We start from the raw sequence: 26,318 nt of genomic DNA, 5'->3' as shown, positions 1-26,318 counted from the left end.
ACGGGATAGTCTACAGGTTGGTGGTTTTTGAGCTGGCAAGTTCTTCTCTGCCGGTTTGCCGTGATACATTAGATGTTTACACCCCCCTTTATTTCGACAATCTGTAGATGCCACCATGATCGAATTTGGCAAAAAAACGTGTGTGGCCAGCATGATGGCTGTGTAGGTGTGCTGCCTCGTCTTATCAGGTCTGTTGTATGTAGTGACTCAACTGGACCAAAAGCGTCTCTGGGAAGGTTTATCGAGGTATGTGTGCCTAGAATGTAGACGGTGGATAGGATACCAAGGTGATATAATTAGGGCAGCAAACTGAACCTTCAACCCAGATGAAAGCCTTTAAAGGGCTATTTCCATCTCCAAGATCCTATCCCAGTATGTAATAGGTGCAATAATAATGTCTGAACTAAGGCTGGCACCTTAATCAGCGCCTGTGCTGCATTCCGTAGAGGAGTATATAATCCCCTGTCTTCCCTGTGTACCCCCCAAAAACATTTTTAATCTCTCCAGCACTCTATGTAAATCTGTCTGGTTCGATAGGTGTCCGTGCTAAGGCGTCTACACCTCCTCCTGGCTTCTGATCGCCGTCCTCCTGCTTTGATTGGTGCCTCCTGCGTCATCCATATAGCCAGGCAAAAGCTTGTGCCTGCGCAGAGACATTGCCGGCTCGGCTCGCGCCGGTGAACTTTGCTCTGCCCTTCTTCAGGCAAAGCCTAAAACATAAGTGCTCATGTATCCTTATATTTTAGGCTCTGCCCCCAGATGTCTCTGCGTAGGCTTGAGATTTCGTCAAGCTATGTGGATGACGCAGGAGGTGTCATCTACGTCAATCAGAGCTGGAGGACGACTATCTGAAGCCGGGAGGAGAGATGGACTCCTCAGCAAGGCCGCCTATCGGACTGGACCAGCAGGATGTACATAGGGCGCGGGAGAATTTCAAAAGGTTTTTTGGAGGTATACAAGGGTAGTCAGGGGGTAATATACCCCTTTATGGAATGCAGCACAGGCGCTGGTTAAGGGGCCAACTGGTGACTAATTCCTTTTACAAATGCCGCCAATTAGCAATGTAGTATAGTTCTTCTGATTTGCTATGTGGCTTACCTCATCTGCAGAACATTGCAGTAGCTTAATTATCAATGGTTACAACCGCTCATATGATGACCGTTGTTGGCTACTACAGTGCCCTGCAAATGGGGTAAGCGACTTATCTTATCAGAAGAACTATACTACATTTCTAATTAAAGGTATTTGCTAATATTATTAATATGCCTACTACACATTGGTAAAGAATCTTGGAGATATGGAATGCACCTTTAAGCTTTGGTTCCTTTCCAGGGAAACCTACAAGAGTGGAGAATGTGCCTGAGAGTGGCCACGGGCTCTGAAGCGTTGGTGCACGAACAGTTGCACCTTTTTAATTCAGAGGTCACGTAACCTCTAGTGACCCTACTCCTCCGTCAGAGACCAGGATATATCTGGTCTTATCTAGGACAATCCTTCCAGTTTTTGGGCTGTTTCGAATTAGGAATAATTCCTCTAATGTTCTACATATGGGCGCACATCTTCTCCATAAACCTTTAACCAACCATCAAAAATAAAAAAAAAATAAAAAAAATTCCCAGACGCCGTTGAGGAGACTCCGGATGCAATCTGGAATTCATTTTTTGATGGTTTTCTCATGACTTTAATTGCCCATTTCAAGGGTGATGGCGGCCGACTTTGAATAGACTTCTATTTACTCGACTTTGAAAGTGAAATTTGCTAATGGCAGCCATCTGCAGGATAAGCCGCGGGGTAGGAGAGTGATGTGTTTCTTGTGATTGAGTCGAGGAGCATTTCGGTGAGTAATCTCATGGAAAAGCCGAGGCGGTTAACCTGCTGACTGAAGCGTGCGCGGCTCTCCTGGCCCAAACCGAAACATGAAGTCATCTCTGTTTGCAGAGCAGATGTGTGACTCCCGTCAGGGTGTGTCCGCGCTGACAGCCAAGGCTGAGCGGGAAGTCAAGGCCTGTCAAAAAAAAAAAATATACCGTAACGACTGAGGGGCGATCTAATAACCATGTATAAGTATATAAGGGGACAATACAAATATCTCGCTGAGGATCTGTTTATACCAAGGAAGATGACGGGCACAAGGGGGCATTCTTTGCGTCTGGAGGAGAGAAGGTTTTTCCACCAACATAGAAGAGGATTCTTTACTGTTAGGGCAGTGAGAATCTGGAATTGCTTGCCTGAGGAGGTGGTGATGGCGAACTCAGTCGAGGGGTTCAAGAGAGGCCTGGATGTCTTCCTGGAGCAGAACAATATTGTATCATACAATTAGGTTCTGTAGAAGGACGTAGATCTGGGGATTTATTATGATGGAATATAGGCTGAACTGGATGGACAAATGTCTTTTTTCGGCCTTACTAACTATGTTACTATGTTACTATGTAATATTTTTAATTTAGAGAATTTGAAATTTATATTGTAAGCGCTATGATATACTTTTAGTATCAGAATTGCTTCACGGTGGTGTGAGGGCGAACCAAATATACCACAGGGCAGTCTAACTAGAGGTCAAAGCATCCTACGTGGGTGATAAACGACCGATTATGAGCAACTAGCTGTTAATTGAATAGCTAGATAATCTGTTCCTCAAAAGTAGATCAATTGTGATTCCGCCCCCCACCCCCACACAAAAAATGTGTAAATGGTCACCCATGTACTCTGCGGTAGATATATTACAGGGGTTGTCTCATGAGCTATATATGTCACCCATGGACAGAGGAGGAGATGAGTGTATGATTGCACTGGGTTTACAAAAAATAAAGTTCTAAAACTTAGATTTAAAGCATTTGGCTTATTTAAAGGGGTTCCCCCATAAACAACAATAATAATCTATCCACTAGTTACGGGAAAATGTTATTATCAATGGGGGTCTGGCTGGTGAAACGGCCATCATTGAACCAGAGATATCAAAAGTTCACTTTGTGTATGGGGCAGAAGTGAGCATGTGTGACCACTACAGGAGTGGAGGTCGCACATGCTCAGTATTGCTCTATTCTTGCCTTTGTCCCCTCCATATTTTTTTGGATCAATGAAGATCTCGGCTGCCAGACCTCCTCGGCGTTTATACTTTTATCACTTATTCTGTGGATGGGTAATATATTTTCTTTATGGGATTCTGTTGAAAAAATAAAAAATAGAAATAATAATGAAAGATTGTAATACTTGCGCATAAGTTTTAGAACTTGAATACAATTATCTCCTCCTCTGTCCTTAGGTGATATATGCAGTTCATGAGAAAAAACCCTTCAGTGTAATACCCCAAGATTATGGCACACTTAAAAAATTATAATGAAGTAAAAATTAAAGGATAGAAATTGCGTACCGTAGGTTATACAACTTTTTTCATTTTTTCTTTTAATATTTCTGCTGATTGATTAACTTTTTTTTTAAGTAATTACATTTTTTTATAGTAATAAAATTGATAAAATATCCAAAGAAAAATAGTAACCAAACAAACAAGATTGAGTTTATTATATCGCCTTCAACGAGAAGAAAAAGAATAATCCTTTGCGTGGTAATAAGGCAATTGTTGATTTTCCTTCATCTGCCTCTATGGGCTGCAGAGTTTGGCTCTTGTTCTCGCCCGTGTATATTCCCAGTCTGCTCACGAGTCTGAGATGTTCTGCAAACCGGTCTCGTTGGTGTGTTAATCCGCCTGCGTTAATGTGTCAGGCAGGGCAATCCCTGGGTTCTTGTTGGGAGGGAATGTAATCTCATTTGCTGCCACAGCCAATGCAGCGGGAAGCCACAGCTTCAGGATTCGTTGTGACCTCCTGGCCTGCTCGATCTCTCTGTAAGTAATTCACGGCATCATTATCTCAGAATTACCGCATGTCACTTTGTAATATGACGGAATGCAAGAGTCTCATGCCTTGTAAAATGATATTGACAGGCAATCAACAAGTTAAATGGCCGAGTCGAGGAGCGGAGTGGGGGGGGTGATGGCGACTTCAGACAGAACTGAAATACTAAATGGGGGAGAATCTGATAGAGAAAGTGACGTGGTGCATATTAAGGACATTGTGTCCTATGGCGGCTTCTTTTGTATCTTTTTGCTCCCTTTGTAATAAGAAAGACTTGACATCCTGCCTAATGATTGTAGGAAAAATACTTTTTTTGTTTTACTCTTTTTGCCTCTGATGCAGACGTCCTTTTTTTTATTTTTTATCACGTTCTAGTTTCATTCGAATGTCGTGCACCTTCATCATTTTTCTTGGATAAGAGAAAAATAAAGTTTCCCTTCCTTCTCCATTCTAACATTCCGTAAAAAAATGGATGGCATCTGAGTGCTAATTTTTGTCACTTCCATTGACAATTTTGATCCAACACTTGTATGAATATTGGACATACATACATACATGATTTTGCAAAAAAAAAAGTACATGGTACAGCTCTATAGACTGAGTGTGATCTGTAAAAAAACACAGAACTTGTACGTGAATATCGGACGTCTGAGGTTTAAGCAGAATTGCCATGTTTCTTGCCCAAAAAGCTTGCAGTATGAGAATGAGATTTGTAATCTCAACCTTTCCGACCTGCATAGGCTTATCCTAAAGATTGGTTACATTTCATATTGTCACCCCTACACATAATTTATCATTACTAATCCTCCGGTCACATCCAGAGCTGCGGTCATGATTTTAAGGGTTTGCTGCTTGGTCAGTCGCACATCACTGCTGCTCCCTGCTGGTCGTGTTATCCATTCCCATGCAGAAGTTTGGTGACCAGATTCCTGACTTATGTGCAGACACTGAACAAGCAAGGGGTCTTTGTCTTCAAGTTTAATATGGCATTTTTGCTGCAACGTGTACTGTTATATTCCCACACATGATTCTGCACTGTACAGTCGCCCCAGCTTGAGCGCAATATATTAACACAAGAAAGGTTTGGAAAGGAGGAGAGCGCCTCAGCTGGGGCGAGTGATCTTCCTTGGGGCTGTATGCACACTGAGGTTTTTTTTTTTTATAGGTGTTTTTGGGCCAGAAATCGAGGGATAACTCTCCAAATCCTCCTAAAAAGCTCAGTAAAAACATTGAGTTTCCGCTCCAAAAACCCAGAAAAAAGTTGCCGTGTGCACAAAGCCTTACTCATCTGTTCTTGGCTGTATTTGGTTTTTGGAAAACTGGGTGCAGAACCAATATTCCCACCCGACTCTTATTGAATTCTGAATGGCAGATCTGCGTAGCTGGATCCTGGGTTGGCTTTTTCGGGCAGAATTGTAATGGCGGTCATATTCGGAGCCACTCTGCTTTACCGGAGCCAGATAAAACGGTTGAACTCCTTACAAACATTTAGATTCCCAGAAGTGACCTGTCTTTTTATCGAAGACTGGATTTTTTTTCCAGCGGTTTCTGCAGAAATTACCATTAAGTAGCCGGACAGCCGCAGACTTAGGTGCCTTCTGAAGATCCCGGGTCCCAAATGAGACATGTCAGAGTACAAATTGAAAATGCCAATTTCACTTACAAAGGTGCCGTGCATTTCACAGCTAAATCCCACTGCCAACCCCCTGAGCTCCGCTTACAAATGGCCTTGTGGCCTCCAATTGTGTGCAAGAACATACAAAGGAGGAAATCATGGCTACCTATGTATGTACGTAATACCGCCCCACCCTCCATTGCCTGCGTGTGCGGGAGATCGTGAAACGCGTGGACTGAATCCCGCCAGACAGTCCAGCGCTTCATCTTCTATTGTAATTTCTAGCTGTCTTGTTCCGTGTAAACCCATTCCTGTGCTGTATAGAAAGCAGGACATTTATCTTAATGCTCTGGCACTTCGGCAAAAGGATAGAAGAGGGAGGGGGTGAAGGCATGATTGTCAGAGGGGTCTACGGTGCCCAACGTGATGATGATCTGACTCATCCGCCATCAAATAAATTACCGTAGTCTCCATTCATTTCTGGAGATGGGAAGTGTATGACGAGCACAAGATCAGAGGTGATCAGTGTTTTGCTGCCAGGGGTGTGATGTCATCCTGTCCAGTGATGTCATCCTGAAGTCATTTATTTCTTTTTGTGAAACTTGTCTCCTTACGTTGTCCAATCTAATTTCATTTATACGGTCGTTGTATAGAAAAATGCATACACTGTTCTCCACCTCGTGGGCAGAGTAGATGGAGCCATTTTCTCCTCCTTGCTCCACCTCTTCCTCATCCTTTTTGCTCCACTTCTTTCATACTTACCATAGATATAACACATGTATTTTTTTTCCCTGGAGAGCTCCATTAAGTCCATTTCAGCAGTTACTGAGTTACACCACGTCAGTAAGGGCGATGGTCGCTTATGTTTTCATAGACCCTGATCAGCGTGCACATGTACATTATTATGCAGACAGTGAGTGTTTCCAAGGGTGTGGAGCTTCCACTTTCCTCGTTTGTGGTTCTCGGGATTTTACTACGCTATTTTTTTTCCATCTTTTTTTTCTCTATTATGGCATTTCTGGTGATTGCTCATGTTGTCTTACTGTTTGTCTTGTAGTACAACTATGAGGGGAACGATATCAGCGATTTGCCAGTGAATCTTTCCGTCGTCTGGAATGGAAATTTCGTCATCGACAATCCTCAAAATATACAAGGTAAGGCCGGTTGTTCACTGTTGGCCGCATCACCCAACTGTTCTTCGTTTTTTTTGTTTTTTTTTTCTTGCTCTGAGCTTTTTCATACAGGTTATTTGATTTTGTCTGACATGCTCAGCTAAGGCCTGGAGTTGTAATACATCGCTAATTAGTAAGGCCATGTCATTAATTCATTAATGAGAACAGCGTGTGGAGATATTGACTCTCCGGTTTGTTCCGCAGCCCACCTCTACAAGTGTTCAGCCCTGCGGGAGAGTTGTGGACTGTGCTTGAAATCCGATCCCCGCTTTGAATGTGGTTGGTGCGTGACCGAAAAAAAATGCACCCTGCGCCAGAACTGTCTGATGTACGAAAGCCCATGGATGCACGTCAGCACACCTCAGAGCCGCTGCACCGACCCCAAAATCACCAAGGTATGCAGCCATTCCAGCCTACTGTAGTACTGCTCCCTGTATAGAAGAATATATTGCAATACTGCTCCCTGAGTACAAGAATATAACTACTATAATACTGCTCCTATGTACAAGAATATAACTACTATAATACTGCTCCTATGTACAAGAATATAACTACTATAATACTGCTCCTATATACAAGAATATAACTACTATAATACTGCCCCCTATATACAAGAATATAACTACAATAATACTGCCCCTATGTACAAGAATATAACTACTATAATACTGCCCCTATGTACAAGAATATAACTACTATAATACTGCCCCCTATGTACAGGAATATAACTACTATAATACTGCTCCTATGTACAAGAATATAACTACTATAATACTGCTCCTATGTACAAGAATATAACTACTATAATACTGCTCCTATATACAAGAATATAACTACTATAATACTGCCCCCTATATACAAGAATATAACTACAATAATACTGCCCCTATGTACAAGAATATAACTGCTATAATACTGCCCCTATGTACAAGAATATAACTACTATAATACTGCCCCTATGTACAAGAATATAACTACTATAATACTGCTCCCTATGTACAAGAATATAACTACTATAATACTGCCCCTATATACAAGAATATAACTACTATAATACTGCTCCTATGTACAAGAATATAACTACCATAATACTGCTCCCTATGTACAAGAATATAACTACTATAATACTGCCCATATGTACAAGAATATAACTACTATGATACTGCTCCTATGTACAAGAATATAACTACTATAATACTGCTCCCTATGTACAAGAATATAATTACTATAATACTGCCCCTATGTGCAAGAATATAACTACTATAATACTGCTCCCTATGTACAAGAATATAACTACTATAATACTGCTCCTATATACAAGAATATAACTACTATAATACTGCCCATATGTACAAGAATATAACTACTATAATACTGCCCCTATGTACAAGAATATAACTACTATAATACTGCCCATATGTACAAGAATATAACTACTATAATACTGCCCCTATGTACAAGAATATAACTACTATAATACTGCCGATATGTTCAAGAATATAACTACTATAATACTGCACCCTATGTACAAGAATATAATATTGCTCCTATGTACAAGAATATAACTACTATAATACTGCTCCATATGTACAAGAATATAATTACTATAATACTGCCCCTATGTGCAAGAATATAACTACTATAATACTGCTCCCTATGTACAAGAATATAACTACTATAATACTGCTCGCTATGTACAAGAATATAACTACTATAATACTGCCCCTATATACAACAATATAACTACTATAATGCTGCACCTATATACAAGAATATAACTACTATAATACTGCCCCCTATATGCAAGAATATAACTACTATAATACTGCCCCTATGTACAAGAATATAACTCCTATAATACTGCCCCCTATATACAAGAATATAACTGCTATTATACTGCTCCTATGTTCAAGAATATAACTACTATAATACTGCTCCTATGTACAGGAATATAACTACTATAATACTGCTCCTATGTACAAGAATATAACTACTATAATACTGCCCCTATGTACAAGAATATAACTGCTATTATACTGCTCCTATGTTCAAGAATATAACTACTATAATACTGCTCCTATGTACAGGAATATAACTACTATAATACTGCTCCTATGTACAAGAATATAACTACTATAATACTGCTCCTATGTACAAGAATATAACTACTATAATACTGCCCCTATGTACAAGAATATAACTACTATAATACTGCCCCTATGTACAAGAATATAACTGCTATAATACTGCCCCTATGTACAAGAATATAACTACTATAATACTGCCCCTATGTACAAGAATATAACTACTATAATACTGCCCCTATGTACAAGAATATAACTACTATAATACTGCCCCTATGTACAAGAATATAACTACTATAATACTGCCCATATGTACAAGAATATAACTACTATAATACTGCCCCTATGTACAAGAATATAACTACTATAATACTGCACCCTATGTACAAGAATATAATATTGCTCCTATGTACAAGAATATAACTACTATAATACTGCCCATATGTTCAAGAATATAACTACTATAATACTGCACCCTATGTACAAGAATATAATATTGCTCCTATGTACAAGAATATAACTGCTATAATACTGCCCCTATGTACAAGAATATAACTACTATAATACTGCCCCTATGTACAAGAATATAACTGCTATTATACTGCTCCTATGTTCAAGAATATAACTACTATAATACTGCTCCTATGTACAGGAATATAACTACTATAATACTGCTCCTATGTACAAGAATATAACTACTATAATACTGCTCCTATGTACAAGAATATAACTACTATAATACTGCCCCTATGTACAAGAATATAACTACTATAATACTGCCCCTATGTACAAGAATATAACTGCTATAATACTGCCCCTATGTACAAGAATATAACTACTATAATACTGCCCCTATGTACAAGAATATAACTACTATAATACTGCCCCTATGTACAAGAATATAACTACTATGATACTGCACCCTATGTACAAGAATATAATATTGCTCCTATGTACAAGAATATAACTGCTATAATACTGTCCCTATGTACAAGAATATAACTACTATAATACTGCCCCCTATATACAACAATATAACTACTATAATACTGCACCTATATACAAGAATATAACTACTATAATACTGCCCCTATGTACAAGAATATAACTCCTATAATACTGCCCCCTATATACAAGAATATAACTGCTATTATACTGCTCCTATTTTCAAGAATATAACTACTATAATACTGCTCCTATGTACAAGAATATAACTACTATAATACTGTCCCTATGTACAAGAATATAACTACTATAATACTGCTCCTATGTACAAGAATATAACTACTATAATACTGCTCCTATGTACAAGAATATAACTACTATAATACTGCCCCTATGTACAAGAATATAACTGCTATAATACTGCCCCTATGTACAAGAATATAACTGCTATAATACTGCCCCTATGTACAAGAATATAACTACTATAATACTGCTCCTATATACAAGAATATACTTGCTATAATACTGCCCCTATGTACAAGAATATAACTACTATAATACTGCTGCCTGTGCTGTATGGATGTCTGCACTAATGTGTATATATGGAGCATGTATCGTATATGTATAGTAGGGGGCATTGGGGTTGTACAAGGACGTTAATAATAATTTCTCGCCCGTCCTCCATGTTTTCTTGGCAGCTTTTCTCTGATTCGCTTTCAGCTCCTCTCCTTTATGTTGTGTGTGGTCAGAGCTGATAAACTGAATTTATTCTGATCCGGTCCCTATAATGGGCACATGTGGGAATCGCTGACCCGAGCAGCCTTGGCCCATCTGTAATATTTCTAAGAGATGAATCGGACGGGAATGAGATGAGACTCTGAGCAAAGATCTCTAGTTTTGCCTCCCTGAGATCAATGGCTGCCTCCTTCCTGTGATCCTCTGCCTTCACCTCATGCTTCTGCATATCTGACGTTGAAGACGTGTTTTGTTTTTTTTTATTATTTCAGAGGAGATGTTTGTTGTTTTATTTAAAAGTTCCCCTGTGAAACCAATTAAGAGAGAAGCGAGGAGGAGGATGAGGGAGGCGGCGCGATGCTCTGCACGAGAACATGGCTGCAATTCAGGTGGCAGGTGCACAGGAGCCAGGCCTCAACGTATGTTCACCGCAGAAGAATGGGGCCAAGCGGCTTCTATCTGCAACTCGGAACCACAGAGTATGATAATCCGGTGACCGCTTACCGCAGAAACTTATTACTGTGCGAGAGTCTCTTCTGTACAAGCAGTGTCGCTTCTTAAAGGGCCAGAACAAGGATTAATAAGGTTCCAGCTGTCGGCTGTGGATTCACAGTATGATGTACTGCGGAGTCGTACAAGGAATGGCAGCATTTACTAATCTGGCGGCTGTTATTCCCTGAAATCAGAAGTGTCTGAGCGGAGGATGCATTGTGTGTATAGCTTCGTTTTCGGACCCCGTTCACTTGCTTGGGAAAAGAACCTGTGCAGATTTCTAGAAGTCTACTATTACTATGTGCAGATTTTTGCCTGCAGCAGGGGAAAAAAATAGTCTAGGTTCAGTTACGTGCTGCTTATACTTGTGGATTTGTCAGATGAGCCAGGTAGAAATCAGCGGGAAATCACACTGCCCTTCCCAGCCGCTGCGACCCCTCTAGTAAAAACGTAGCGGATGTGCCGTAGAAAAACAAGACCCGTATAAACATTCTGGATCAATTTAGTTTTTTTTCCGGAACCTCATGCTTTGAACGTGGATTGTTGTCAGATTTGGCTCAATTTTTTGTGCTTTTTCTTGTGAGCATGACCGGATCTTGGTAATGTATCCATAGTCGGTGCTCTGGATCGGTCTCATGTCGGGGGCAGAGAGGGAAAAAGTAGCTTGGGGGAAGTCACTCCCATCAATCATGTTGGATGGAGGACCTTTTTAACATTGTTGCCAACATTTATCAGGAAATTTAAGTCCCGTCCTCCCGGGAATGCCCCCGGTGCACCCCAGAACACCCACTTTTGGGCAGATATTACCTAAGCTCCACTTTATTTTTGCACCAGAGTTTTGTGAAATCCTGGGAGATTTGACAACTAAGTAATAAAATGATTTCACCCAATACTTCACATCGTTGTCATTATGCTAATCTGAATTTAGGGTTTTCTATGTCTTTCCCCAAATGCAATATATAGACAAAATAACTCTGATATTCTGGATTTGCTGATGGAGGTCTGCTCTTTGCTCAGATTTCTATTTATTTATTTTTAATTCTGAAAAACATTTAATTTCCTGAGTTTTTTGATGCTGATGAAGGTAATTTTCAGTGCTCCGGTCTGTTCTCCAGAGCTGCTGTTCCTCTGGCAAACATAAACAGTCAACTTCCCGACCGCTCTCTCTCGTTCGACTTCCTTATTTGTCGGATTTTTATGACTATCAGTTATTTAGTGGTTAGCACTGCAGCGCTGGGGTCCTGGGTTCAAATCCCACCAAGGACGACATCTGCAAGGAGTTTGTATGTTCTCCCCGTGTTTCTGGGGTTTCCTCCAGGTTCTCCGGTTTCCTCCCACATTACAAAGACGTACTGATAGGGATTCTAGATTGTGAGCCCCAATGGTATTGTGCCAATAATGTGTGTAAAGTGTTGTGGGATTAATAGCACTATATCAAAGTAAAATAAATAAAATGTATTCCTGTGGTCCCCATGATAGCCCGCGTACATGCTGGAAATTAGCGACAAAAGCTGAAGCTGGTCAGACGTGCAAGAGAAGAGGGAAGCGAGTGGAACAGCGCCCAAATGTCCATATATACGTATCTTATGTGGAGCGATGAGGATCCGGGCAGCAGCTCGGCATCTCCCTGTAATGAACGCCATGGGATGGTTTTCTGCAGACGGACAGTGGACTCTACAAAAGTTTAAAAAATAAAACAAAGTCAACGTAATTAAAGATGGCCGCTCATAAATCGCCCCGTCCTCCTTCCCTCTCCCAACGGCAAATCGGTAACGAGAGCCATAATTCCACAGAATGAGATTGTGCAGCCGGCGCAGGGAGACATTAATTCCATTTAGTGCCCGCAGGTGTGTGACGAGTGATGGGCCGCTCTGGAGGCAGGCAAAATCTGGTGTGAAATTGCCCGTAATTAGCTTGTTATTGGTGTTGCCGGGCCACCTCCCCTCCGCTCATCAGTCATAATGCTGCCTTTGTCACACCGCACCTGTCCGCCTTATTGGAAATAATCGTTCTAAATGTGTCTCATCAGACCGCCGAAGATCCCCCGACAACGAGACACTCGCAGAGGACGAGGGTCTGCAGTATTTACAGCTTCCATGGATGAAAACAGGGAACAATAGCGCACATTCTACCGTAAAGCAGCTTCGATCATTTCCCTGGGGAAGTTGTGTACAGGACGCTGGGCCCATTTTCACAGCAGGATTTGTACTGTTCAGATGGTGGCCTCGCGCGCTCTTTGCGGGTGCCATTTTCTAGGTCTGTAGCATGTTAATGGCCCTTTAAGTCGCCATATGCTGCCTCGCTATCGGTGATGGAAGTGATGACATTGTGACCTTGTACTGTGCCGCTATTACGTGCCCTGTATATGAGAAATCGATAAAAAGGGAATATTTGTGTATCATCTATCTATCAAGACCTCAGCAGTTCAGAGAATGCTGCACACAGTGAAGATGAGAAATGTAAGCCTTAGTACCGCGATATAGACGATTCGTGTGGGCTCACCAGCCACGACAAGGACAACTTTTTTTTGTTTTTTTATGAGACCCTGACCTTCAAACTTAACTCTCCAGGCCAAAAGCTTACAAGTTGCAGTTTGATTCTGTTTTTTTCTTTTTTTGCATCCATTGGCCTGTCTACTCCCCCTCTCCTGTTCTGGTGGTCGGCACATTTTGCCGCTGATGAAATATTCATGGACCCGCTTGGGTTAGTAACTCTCGGTCTCAGTGTTTCTCTGGTTCTCGGGCTTAACGACTCCATTTCACTTTGCTGTTCAAACTCAACAGGGATGTGTGTAGTTTTACAAAGAGCCCCCCGCCTGCGTACATTAACGTAGCAAACACAGAAGCCCGCGGTAAGAAAGGGCCGCACAGCGGGACCATGACTATTTCATAGCCGCCTCTGCGGCATTAACAAAGGCAGCTCGCTCGTAAGCACAATAATCCGGGACGCTCTGTCACTTCCCATCTCGGTTCAGAATGGAAAACTTATCAGCGGCACCTGGGGAAATCACTTACCTTAATTAACGCCATGGCAGGGGCTGGTATCCTGACTGCCGCCAGTGGGTTGGGCCATCCACCAGTACCCTGAGAATGCTGGTGGTAGTGGTTCTGCCTTGAAATTGTCTGAATATGAAAAGATAAAAAGGTCAAAAACCATTCATATCATCAAAAGTATCAAAAACTGAAATTCACTTCATCCAGTAATACAGAAATTCTTAAAATTGGACACGTTTTCACTGTGAAATCTAATACTTGAGCCACATTGTAGGCCTACTGACATCATAAAAAGTATCTCCTCTATTTTCCAGCTGTCTCCGGAAACTGGACCAAGACAAGGGGGAACGCGGCTGACCATCACCGGAGAGAACCTGGGCCTCAGATTCGAGGACATCCGCTTTGGTGTTCGGGTCGGACAAGTCATGTGTGTCCCCTTAGAGAGCGAATACATCAGCGCTGAGCAGTAAGTCCTCTTACTGTCACACACAAATTTACATGTTTGCCTGAACTGATATGACCGTATATATATATATATATATAGGGAAAAATGGTAACAAAATTCTCATTGGGGTCTGTTACAAACCCCCAAATATAACAGAAAGCATGGAAAGTCTACTTCTAAAGCAGATAGATGAAGCTGCAACCCATAATGAGGTCCTGGTTATGGGGGACTTTAACTACCCGGATATTAACTGGGAAACAGAAACCTGTGAAACCCATAAAGGCAACAGGTTTCTGCTAATAACCAAGAAAAATTATCTTTCACAATTGGTGCAGAATCCAACCAGAGGAGCAGCACTTTTAGACCTAATACTATCTAATAGACCTGACAGAATAACAAATCTGCAGGTGGTTGGGCATTTAGGAAATAGCGACCACAATATTGTGCAGTTTCACCTGTCTTTCACTAGGGGGACTTGTCAGGGAGTCACAAAAACATTGAACTTTAGGAAGGCAAAGTTTGAACAGCTTAGAGATGCCCTTAATCTGGTAGACTGGGACAATATCCTCAGAAATGAGAATACAGATAATAAATGGGAAATGTTTAAGAACATCCTAAATAGGCAGTGTAAGCGGTTTATACCTTGTGGGAATAAAAGGACTAGAAATAGGAAAAACCCAATGTGGCTAAACAAAGAAGTAAGACAGGCAATTAACAGTAAAAAGAAAGCATTTGCACTACTAAAGCAGGATGGCACCATTGAAGCTCTAAAAAACTATAGGGAGAAAAATACTTTATCTAAAAAACTAATTAAAGCTGCCAAAAAGGAAACAGAGAAGCACATTGCTAAGGAGAGTAAAACTAATCCCAAACTGTTCTTCAACTATATCAATAGTAAAAGAATAAAAACTGAAAATGTAGGCCCCTTAAAAAATAGTGAGGAAAGAATGGTTGTAGATGACGAGGAAAAAGCTAACATATTAAACACCTTCTTCTCCACGGTATTCACGGTGGAAAATGAAATGCTAGGTGAAATCCCAAGACACAATGAAAACCCTATATTAAGGGTCACCAATCTAACCCAAGAAGAGGTGCGAAACCGGCTAAATAAGATTAAAATAGATAAATCTCCGGGTCCGGATGGCATACACCCACGAGTACTAAGAGAACTAAGTAATGTAATAGATAAACCATTATTTCTTATTTTTAGGGACTCTATAGCGACAGGGTCTGTTCCGCAGGACTGGCGCATAGCAAATGTGGTGCCAATATTCAAAAAGGGCTCTAAAAGTGAACCTGGAAATTATAGGCCAGTAAGTCTAACCTCTATTGTTGGTAAAATATTTGAAGGGTTTCTGAGGGATGTTATTCTGGATTATCTCAATGAGAATAACTGTTTAACTCCATATCAGCATGGGTTTATGAGAAATCGCTCCTGTCAAACCAATCTAATCAGTTTTTATGAAGAGGTAAGCTATAGACTGGACCACGGTGAGTCATTGGACGTGGTATATCTCGATTTTTCCAAAGCGTTTGATACCGTGCCGCACAAGAGGTTGGTACACAAAATGAGAATGCTTGGTCTGGCGGAAAATGTGTGTAAATGGGTTAGTAACTGGCTTAGTGATAGAAAGCAGAGGGTGGTTATAAATGGTATAGTCTCTAACTGGGTCGCTGTGACCAGTGGGGTACCGCAGGGGTCAGTATTGGGACCTGTTCTCTTCAACATATTCATTAATGATCTGGTAGAAGGTTTACACAGTAAAATATCGATATTTGCAGATGATACAAAACTATGTAAAGCAGTTAATACAAGAGAAGATAGTATTCTGCTACAGATGGATCTGGATAAGTTGGAAACTTGGGCTGAAAGGTGGCAGATGAGGTTTAACAATGATAAATGTAAGGTTATACACATGGGAAGAGGGAATCAATATCACCATTACACACTGAACGGGAAACCACTGGGTAAATCTGACAGGGAGAAGGACTTGGGGATCCTAGTTAATGATAAACTTACCTGGAGCAGCCAGTGCCAGGCAGCAGCTGCCAAGGCAAACAGGATCATGGGGTGCATTAAAAGAGGTCTGGATACACATGATGAGAGCATTATACTGCCTCTGTACAAATCCATAGTTAGACCGCACATGGAGTACTGTGTCCAGTTTTGGGCACCGGTGCTCAGGAAGGATATAATGGAACTAGAGAGAGTACAAAGGAGGGCAACAAAATTAATAAAGGGGATGGGAGAACTACAATACCCAGATAGATTAGCGAAATTAGGATTATTTAGTCTAGAAAAAAGACGACTGAGGGGTGATCTAATAACCATGTATAAGTATATAAGGGGACAATACAAATATCTCGCTGAGGATCTGTTTATACCAAGGAAGGTGACGGGCACAAGGGGGCATTCTTTGCGTCTGGAGGAGAGAAGGTTTTTCCACCAACATAGAAGAGGATTCTTTACTGTTAGGGCAGTGAGAATCTGGAATTGCTTGCCTGAGGAGGTGGTGATGGCGAACTCAGTCGAGGGGTTCAAGAGAGGCCTGGATGTCTTCCTGGAGCAGAACAATATTGTATCATACAATTATTAGGTTCTGTAGAAGGACGTAGATCTGGGGATTTATTATGATGGAATATAGGCTGAACTGGATGGACAAATGTCTTTTTTCGGCCTTACTAACTATGTTACTATGTTACTATGTTACTATGTATACCTGACCCCTGTATGAAATGTTGACATTTACACATTATATGGGGCTCTGTCATTAGCCCTCTAGACTTAACAAACTGATAACCGAGAACAACATATTGCCTTGACACTTGCTATCATGTCTTCTACTTATAGGATTGTTTGTGAGATTGGAGAAGCCAAAATAATGCCGCCGCGCAATGTTACTGTTGAGGTCTGCATAAGGGACTGCTCTAAGGAGTACATGACCACTGCACCTAGATCCTTCTCATTTGTTGTAAGTTCCCTCCTGCACCCAGACCCCTGAATGATGAGCACCTGATCCTGAGTTACCTCCTGTATTATACTCCAGAGCTGCACTCACTATTCTGCTGGTGCAGTCACTGTGTACATACATTACATTACTGATCCTGAGTTACATCCTGTATTATACTCCAGAGCTGCACTCACTGTTCTGCTGGTGCAGTCACTGTGTACATACATTACATTACTGATCCTGAGTTACATCCTGTATTATACCCCAGAGCTGCACTCACTATTCTGCTGGTGCAGTCACTGTGTACATACATTACATTACTGATCCTGAGTTACATCCTGTATTATACCCCAGAGCTGCACTCACTATTCTGCTGGTGCAGTCACTGTGTACATACATTACATTACTGATCCTGAGTTACATCCTGTATTATACCCCAGAGCTGCACTCACTATTCTGCTGGTGCAGTCACTGTGTACATACATTACATTACTGATCCTGAGTTACATCCTGTATTATACCCCAGAGCTGCACTCACTATTCTGCTTTTGCAGTCACTGTGTACATACATTACATTACTGATCCTGAGTTACATCCTGTATTATAACCCAGAGCTGCACTCACTATTCTGCTGATGCAGTCACTGTGTACATACATTACATTACTGATCCTGAGTTACATCCTGTTTTATGCTTCAGAGCTGCAATCACTATTCTGCTGGTGGTCGCATACTCTCCTGTGTATCAGTGTTTTGAGCATTACGTGATATGTAACAGCTTTACTATATGAATCTGATTTTAGAGTCCACATTTTTACCGAGTGTCCCCAGCCCGTGGCCCATTGTCCGGTGGCACATGGATAACCATAGAGGGAAGTAACCTGAACGCAGGCAGTAACGTGTCTGTGGACATCGGAGGACGACCCTGCTCCTTTTCCTGGTACGTGTGTAAAAGTCGGTGGAAATATGAGAATTTACACAGCGCCAACCATGGATAAAGGGTGACAGCATTTACCCCTCCATTTTGTCCTCCCAGCTGAGGGTTTGCTCCAGTGTATCCAGTCTCCACGTTCCTCAGTGGTTGATAATTTGTATCAATATATGTAAAATGTATCAGGAGCGGGAAGATTTGTGCCGCCTCCGATGTTCTCCACTGAGAGTCGCCTCCTGCCGTTTCTCCGCGATCCCAGCAACTTTCGTTGTATTCTACACAGTGTGTGTCAGCGGTGAGCACAGCGAGCCGTAGAGCGACACGTGTCCACCGGCGGATGCACCGTGCCGTATAAAGCCATTGACAATCATCAGGAGAGCAGTGTGACTGGAAGACGTGGGTTTAAGTGTGTGCCCCAGGCTGCTCCTCTCCCGCGCCGCCGCTCCCTCTGCCCGCGCCTCTCTGCCATAGGAAGTGCATAATTTCTAGATTACGAATGATAATAGAGCGGGTCTTTAAATATTTTCCTGTGGTAATTGCTGGTTATCAGCGCTAATAGCTGCTGTTTGCAGGGTGACGGCGAGTTCTAGTGCAGAAAAAGCTTTTTATATTCTGGCTGCTGCATTACACATCTGCTGCCGAGGAAAAAGGAGTCATCTGATGCCGCTTCTGCTGCCCACAGGGGTGGTAAAGGCTGCGCTGCCCTCAATCCTACCCTGGTGTGCTGCCCCCAAATCCCTGGGGGGATAAATTAAGTAAGAGAACAATGGTGGTTCGCATGTTGGGGGTTGCGTTTTGGCACTAGCTGGAGGTTTCCTTCTTAAAGTCACAAATGATACCATTACCCCCTCTTAACAAGAACTGTTTATCAGTGACCAAGCCGTCATTTCCATGTGAACAGATGTGGAGTGTATGGCGGCTGAATGTCTCCTCCTTCCATCTCTAGGAGAACAGCCAAGGAAATCCGCTGCAAAACACCTCAGGGGCAGAGTTCGACGAGCGCAGAGATCCAGATTCACATCAACCGAGCGGTGCTGCACAACCTGACAGTCAAGTACAACTACACCGAGGACCCTACTGTGCAGAAGATCGAGCCGGAGTGGAGTATTACCAGGTAATGTCCCCTGCTATCAGGTAGTAGTCATCCAGGTAATGTCCCTCTGCTATCAGGTAGTAGTCCTCCAGGTAATGTCCCCCGCTATCAGGTAGTAGTCCTCCAGGTAATGTCCCTCTGCTATCGAGTAGTACTCCAGGTAATGTCCCTCTGCTCTCGAGTAGTCCTCCAGGTAATGTCCCCCGCTATCAGGTAGTAGTCATCCAGGTAATGTCCCTCTGCTATCGAGTAGTACTCCAGGTAATGTCCCTCTGCTATCGAGTAGTAGTCCTCCAGGTAATGTCCTCCTGCTATCGAGTAGTACTCCAGGTAATGTCCCTCTGCTATTGAGTAGTAGTCCTCCAGGTAATGTCCCCCTGCTATCGGGTAGTAGTCCTCCAGGTAATGTCCCCCGCTATCAGGTAGTAGTCATCCAGGTAATGTCCCTCTGCTATCGAGTAGTACTCCAGGTAATGTCCCCCGCTATCAGGTAGTAGTCATCCAGGTAATGTCCCTCTGCTATCGAGTAGTACTCCAGGTAATGTCCCCCTGCTATCGGGTAGTAGTCCTCCAGGTAATGTCCCCCTGCTATCGGGTAGTAGCCCTCCAGGTAATGTCCCCCTGCTATCGGGTAGTAACCCTCCAGGTAATGTCCCCCTGCTGTCAGGTAGTAGTCATCCAGGTAATGTCTCCCTGCTGTCGGGTAGTAGTCCTCCAGGTAATGTCCCTTTGCTATTGAGTAATAGCCCTCCAGTTAATTTCCCCCCGCTATCGGGTAGTAACCCTCCAGGTAATGTCCCCTGCTATCGGGTAGTAACCCTCCAGGTAATCTCCCCCGCTATCAGGTAGTAGTCCTCTAGGTAATGTCCCCCGCTATTAGGTAGTAGTCATCCAGGTAATGTCCACCACCGCTATCAGGTAGTAGTCCTCCAGGTAGTGTCCCCCTGCTATCGGGTAGTAATCCTCCAGTTAATGTCCACCGCTATTAGGTAGTAGTCATCCACGTAGTGTTTCCCTGCTGTCAGGAAGTAATCCCCCAGGCAATGTTCCCCTGCTCTGAGGTATTCCTTTTCCATGTAATGTCTTCTCGCTATCAGGTAGTAGTCATCCAGGTAATGTCCCCCCAACTATCAGGTAGTAGTCCTCTAGGTAGTGTCCACCGCTATCAGGTAGTAGTCCTCCAGGTAATGTCCCCCAGCTATGAGGTAATGTCCCCCTTCCCCCTTGCTATCAGGCAGTAGTCCTCCAGTTCGCCAATTGGCGGTATGCTTATTTCATTGTTGCCTTTTGTCTTGCAGTGGTGGGACGCCTCTCACTGTCACCGGAGTGAACCTGGCCACCATCAGAGAACCAAAAATACGAGCAAAATACGGTGATGTGGAGCGTGAGAATGTAAGAACCTCCTTATCTTTTTAGAGAATTTTTAAAATTTTGTCAGTACGGATCCTCCTTCCTGTGGTGGTGCATGACGTTATAGATAAGGGTGGATGACCCTCAGAGTGTGCCCACTAGACCATAATATCAAGCATTACTTTTCTTCTTTACGTCCCTATGTCTTCTCCTTCTAGAACTGCACCGTCTACAATGACACCACCATGGTGTGCTTAGCCCCTTCCATTGAAAGTCCATTGAGGTCCCCACCCGAGAACGGCGATCGCCCAGATGAGATCGGATTCATCATGGACAACGTCCAGTCCCTGCTCATTGTCAACACGACGACCTTCATCTACTACCCGGATCCGGTATTTGAGCTCCTCAGCACCTCTGGGAACTTGGAGCTGAAGCCGAGCTCTCCTCTGATCATCAAGGTGAGAGCGTCCTGGATGAAGGTGATGGATTTACTCTCGATTAGGTCACTTCTAGGCTAGAGAATAATCATTTTATATCTGTAGGGTCGGAATATTCTTCCAGCCGTTCCCGGAAATTTCCGCCTAAACTACACAGTGTTAATTGGCGACACCCCCTGTGCACTGACCGTCTCCGAAACGCAGCTCCTATGCGAATCTCCCAACCTCACCGGTCAGCACAAAGTGACGGTAAGTCCACATGCACCCACTAATGTTATGAAGAATATCCCTTTTGTTTTGGGAGATAACCAGCTTTCTCTCTCCACCTCTTAGATCAAGGTTGGCGGGTTCGAGTTTTCTCCTGGCACCTTACAGATCTACTCCGATAGTCTCCTAACCTTACCTGCAATCATCGGTATCGGTGGAGGCGGTGGTCTCCTGCTTCTAATCATCATCATTGTCCTCATTGCCTACAAGCGCAAGTCGAGGGATGCGGATCGTACCCTGAAGCGTCTCCAGCTGCAAATGGACAATCTGGAGTCACGGGTGGCCTTGGAGTGCAAAGAAGGTGAATGTGGGGCGGCACATGGTCCATATTTCCTTAGGAATGTGTCATTTTTCATATCCTGTAATCACATTCCAAGCAATCTCAGTCTTGGACAGATGTTCCATTTTTATGGAAGCCTTATAATAATCCTCTGCTTGTCCCTATTCTTGCAAATTCTGCAGAACCCATTAATCTCCCCGTGAAGCCACTCGTGCACCATATTTTGCTGGCCCACGTTTGATATCTGGCCTCATTCTTGATAATGGAGTCTTCATTTTTGATCCAGAATCAAAGAGCGTTCCTGTGGGAGTCTGCAGGGTGGATGCGGGGGGCTGATGGTATACGAATAGCAGGTAGTTAAATCGTCGGTTCCATTTATATCTTGCCATCTTCTGAGGTGGACCATATGAAAGGGGAGCGTTGGCAAGGGAAAGAGGGTGAGACAACCAGGTGTCTCATTATATGGAGGAAACTGGGACAAGGCGTCTTGCAAAAACTCGCCAAAGTCAATTTAATTGCCCATTATCTGCGCAAACGGAACGTGGTGTCACAACCCGGCCAACTGCAGCGGGTCTAGAATTAGGGGGCAAGAGGTTGGCGGCACAAAGAGGATGAAGGAACGAGTTCTATATGTGCACTCCTATATGTATGCTATATAAAGCTGCAGATGGAGGGAGGGACACGGCAGTGCCAGGGATGATCATCAGTAATATCCTACAGCTGCCAGATAAGAGTGGGCTTTTAATTAAGCGGCATGGTATCTCTACCCATCCTATGTCTTTGAGTTGCACCGCGGACAGATTAGAGATCTCCACTCGCCCGCTCCTCCCGCTTCCCCCTCCTCCGCTGGTCCCCTCCACCTTTCCAAACATCTCAGCGCTGCCACATAAATTTAATTGAATTCCTTTCACAGATCTGTGTCTCGTGAACAGTCTTACCTGTACTCCTACAGGAGGTAACAGCAGGGCCGGTAATGGAGATTGCTGGTTATTTGCCTTGTATGATCACTTGCCATCGTGTCTGACACCCGGGAAGCAAACGCTCTTTGTTCTCCGGGATGTGGCAACCTGTGATTCTGCTGCACAGTGCAGAGGAACACAAAGTATCCTTATAAATAATGAGATACAGTGTAGCGAGAGTCAGAAAGATGCATAATAATGACATATGGACAGAGAGTCGGAGGGTTGCGTTATCCCCCATCACGGTCCCCAACTGGGCTGTGTGCCTTTCAGCATTTGTATTTACTCAGCAGCACGCCTGGCACTCGAGGCTATTCTCAACGGTGTAACTGGATCCTGATTATTTTAATGAACACGATGATGATGATAGTACAGCATTAAGACATGGTGTCACTTTGCTGCTGATTTGCTGATTTTTTTGGCAGAGCATCTGCAGTATAAACTGACATTACGTGATCTAGCCCCCTCCCCAACCCCCAATTGTTGCAGGTTGCTCTGACAGTCTCTCTTGGGACAGGGAATGGTAACATTTGGTCATCGGACTGCTAAGGCCTCTGACTGCAGCACTTGGGTAACTGGAACATATGGTGAGGCGGTATTTCAGTCTTGTGACCCCTGAAGCCAATCATTGGACTCTGCCTCAATGATCTTGCTTGTTACCCCATCCTGCCCCTATGCAGACCACCGTAATGGCTGAGCTGGGGGGGACAGAGCAGAGGGCTACAAGTGAATTTAATAATTTACTGTATTAACTTGGGACGATTAGCTGCAGAAAAGGATACATTTTTAATGTAATGGGGACACCGGCCTCCGGTACAAGGTGATGAAACCATCCGTTAATGAAAAATTTGAAGAATCTTCTGTCCCCGTAAATCATTTATTAAACATAGAACTTTCCACCCACAGATTAACGTGCGAGGTTCTTCTGACGTCGTCGCCCCTGGACACTTCACTGACATTTCTTTCCTCCTCTTGCTTCGTAGCCTTCGCGGAGCTGCAGACGGACATCCACGAGCTGACCAACGACCTGGACGGGGCCGGAATCCCGTTCCTGGACTACCGCACTTACGCCATGCGGGTCTTGTTCCCCGGCATTGAAGACCACCCCGTACTGAAGGAGATGGAGGTGGGGACGCGTTTCTTTATTTTTATCCTCTGTGCGGTGAGCGCCAGGCCGCAATAATCGCACATAACACATTTTTTGCTTGGCTTTGTTACAGGAAGCGGCTTTGTTCACATTTCTAAATTGGGCCTTGGGATGAAATTTCCCGCTCATTATACCGCTATTGTTATGTGGGGGAGAAAACACAAAATCAAATGCAACTGTACAGAATGTTCTAGATTGCGCTACTGGAAAGGGTTAACCTGTTATTTCAGAAGCCCATTGTGCTGAAATGACTGTGAAATGCTTGATGTCTCAGTCTCGGCCTTTTTTGTTTTTTCACTTTTTGTGAACTTTCCTTAGTTGCAGTGGGCGTGGCTTTCTCATACAATAGACGCTTGTAGAACTACATATCCCAGCTTGCTTTGCGCTATGGCCTTTCTGCCTGTTGTACACAGATGGTAAAATTTTGCCTTTTCAACCTGAAACATGGCTGTTCCAGAAACAGCGCCAACCCTATCTACAGGTTGTACCTGGTAGTGCAGCTCAGCAATATTGAAGTGAATGGTGCAGAGCTACAGTACTAAACAAAACCTCCTGGTCAGGGGTGGCGCTGTTTATGAAAGAAAGCGGTTATATTTTTCTAATCCTGGGCAACCAGCTATTACTACATGCCCCAACTGCTGCAGAACATCTTTATGATGTGTAGTCCTTGTATAATAATGGTTCATGGTGTAGTTCCAGCATCCAATGCTTTACTCAGTATCTGGGGCATTAAAGCATTTTATTTCTGCTTGTTGTCAGTGGAGGGAAACATTATTTAGGTTCATAACTTGATCACGCACGGTTGTATCTAACGCCTCCTGATGGCAATATTTAAAGGGAATCTGTCACCCCAAAAACGGCCTATAAACTAAGGCCACCGGCATCAGGGGGTTATCTCCAGCATTCTGTAATGCATTCTGTAATGCTGGAGATAAGCCGCCGATGTATCCTGAATGATAAGAAAAACAGGTTAGATTATACTCACACAGGGGCGGTCCTGCTGCGGTGCGGTCCGATGGGTGTCGCGGTCCGGGGCCTCCCATCTTCATACTATGACGTCCTCTTCTTGCCGCGGCTCCGGCACAGGCGTACTTTATGTCCCCTGTTGAGGGCAGAGCAAAGTACTGCAGTGCGCAGATGCCGGGCCTCTCTGATTTTTCCCGGCGCCTGCGCACTGCAGTACTTTGCTCTGCCCTCAACAGGGAGATAAAGTACGCCTGCGCCGGAGCCACAACAAGAAGAGGACGTCATCGTATGAAGCTGAGAAGCGCTGGACCCGGACCACCCCTGGGTGAGTATAATATAACCTGTTTTTCTCATCTTTCAGGATACATGGGGGCTTATCTACAGCATTACAGAATGCATTACAGAATGCTGTAGATAAGCCCCTGATGCCGGTGGCCTTGATCACAAAAACATGGTGATTTACAGTAAACCACACTTGGGAGCCCTGGACATAGAGGACTATTCCGTCCCACCAGGAGATATCATCTTGTGACTGTTGGGGGTCCCTGATATTCGCAAGAATGATGCAGAATCAGCGCTGCGTCCCTTTCAGTTTTTTTTTGAACAGTAGTGCCCCTGCCACCCGGCCGTGCATAGAAGTGCTGCCGGCACCATTCACTCCATAGGAGCCGTGCAGGTGGTCCGGAGCACCCCTGTGCACAGGAAAAGTATGAAGCACTGCAGCCCCTTTATTATTGGAATCAGTGGGGGTCCCAGAGGTCAGACCCCCAGCAATCGTTACTTGAATGCGTAACTTAGAAATGCACCATCACAATAGGTGCAAACTATTGGCATTCACTAACAGCAAGCTGAGATCTTGATAGAAAGAATAGTAGAAATGTGCAGACGTTATTGTACGGAGGGAGGCCGATTCGGGACGGACCGGTTCACACGTGATGTGCTGATGGGGCGACGTCAGAACCGGCGTCTTATTCACCAGCGCTATATTCTTTACCTTACTGATGTATTAATCACCCCGCTGCGGCCTCAGTCGCCTCTCCATAATACAGATATTTTCAGGGCTTGTTATATTTTCTGCCTTTGTGCAAATTATGGCTAAGAATAAACACTACACCGATCATGTTACTCTCCCAAAACTGCCCGCACCTCTCGAGGACTCCTGCAGGAGGTGGTCCTCATCCTCCAGACCCCCGGCCCAGGAAATCAGTTCACCTGGAAGTGATATTAAACATTGATTAGCATATAAATTCCATGTTATCTTTGGTGTCACTGGGTTTTCCCCGGGCCCTAGTGCATGTTGCCTGCGTTCCTCCCCCACCTACCCGGCCCTTGCATTTTTTGGCCTCTTCCCCCTCCCTCGGTCCTTGCATATGTCGTCTCCCCTCCGGCCTTTTCTTTCCTGGCCCTTACTTGCATCGTCTTCACAACCCCACCCGCCCCGGCATCTGCACACTTCTCAGTGTTGTTCCCAAGCGGATGTCCCCCTCTTTTGCCTTTTCCTAATTACCCCCGGCCCCAGTGCGTGTTGCCCTCTTTTACCCACCCCCGGCTCCTGCGCGTGTCGACCTCTGTTACCCCCCTACCCTTGCACTCGTCGCCCTGCAGAT

General features: G+C 43.7%; 1 protein-coding gene across 6 annotated transcripts in view; it reads left to right on the top strand.

Moving 5' to 3' along the window:
* PLXNA1 (plexin A1) overlaps nucleotides 1–26,318 on the top strand; it is a 319,346-nt gene that overhangs the window by 260,912 nt on the left and 32,116 nt on the right. For all 6 annotated transcript variants that reach the window (XM_069736287.1, XM_069736288.1, XM_069736289.1 and 3 more), the window contains exons 11-21: nucleotides 6,524–6,620; nucleotides 6,843–7,033; nucleotides 14,202–14,353; nucleotides 17,184–17,304; nucleotides 18,085–18,221; nucleotides 19,159–19,326; nucleotides 20,604–20,697; nucleotides 20,874–21,113; nucleotides 21,198–21,341; nucleotides 21,426–21,660; nucleotides 23,582–23,724. In XM_069736287.1, coding sequence (XP_069592388.1) covers nucleotides 6,524–6,620; nucleotides 6,843–7,033; nucleotides 14,202–14,353; nucleotides 17,184–17,304; nucleotides 18,085–18,221; nucleotides 19,159–19,326; nucleotides 20,604–20,697; nucleotides 20,874–21,113; nucleotides 21,198–21,341; nucleotides 21,426–21,660; nucleotides 23,582–23,724 — 1,722 coding nt within the window. The remainder of the gene's footprint in view (nucleotides 1–6,523; nucleotides 6,621–6,842; nucleotides 7,034–14,201; nucleotides 14,354–17,183; nucleotides 17,305–18,084; nucleotides 18,222–19,158; nucleotides 19,327–20,603; nucleotides 20,698–20,873; nucleotides 21,114–21,197; nucleotides 21,342–21,425; nucleotides 21,661–23,581; nucleotides 23,725–26,318) is intronic.

Source organism: Ranitomeya imitator, chromosome 8 (assembly GCF_032444005.1).
Source record: "Ranitomeya imitator isolate aRanImi1 chromosome 8, aRanImi1.pri, whole genome shotgun sequence".
In the NCBI taxonomy this organism is placed as follows: Eukaryota; Metazoa; Chordata; class Amphibia; order Anura; family Dendrobatidae; genus Ranitomeya; species Ranitomeya imitator.
This window is presented reverse-complemented; position numbering and strand designations above follow the sequence as displayed.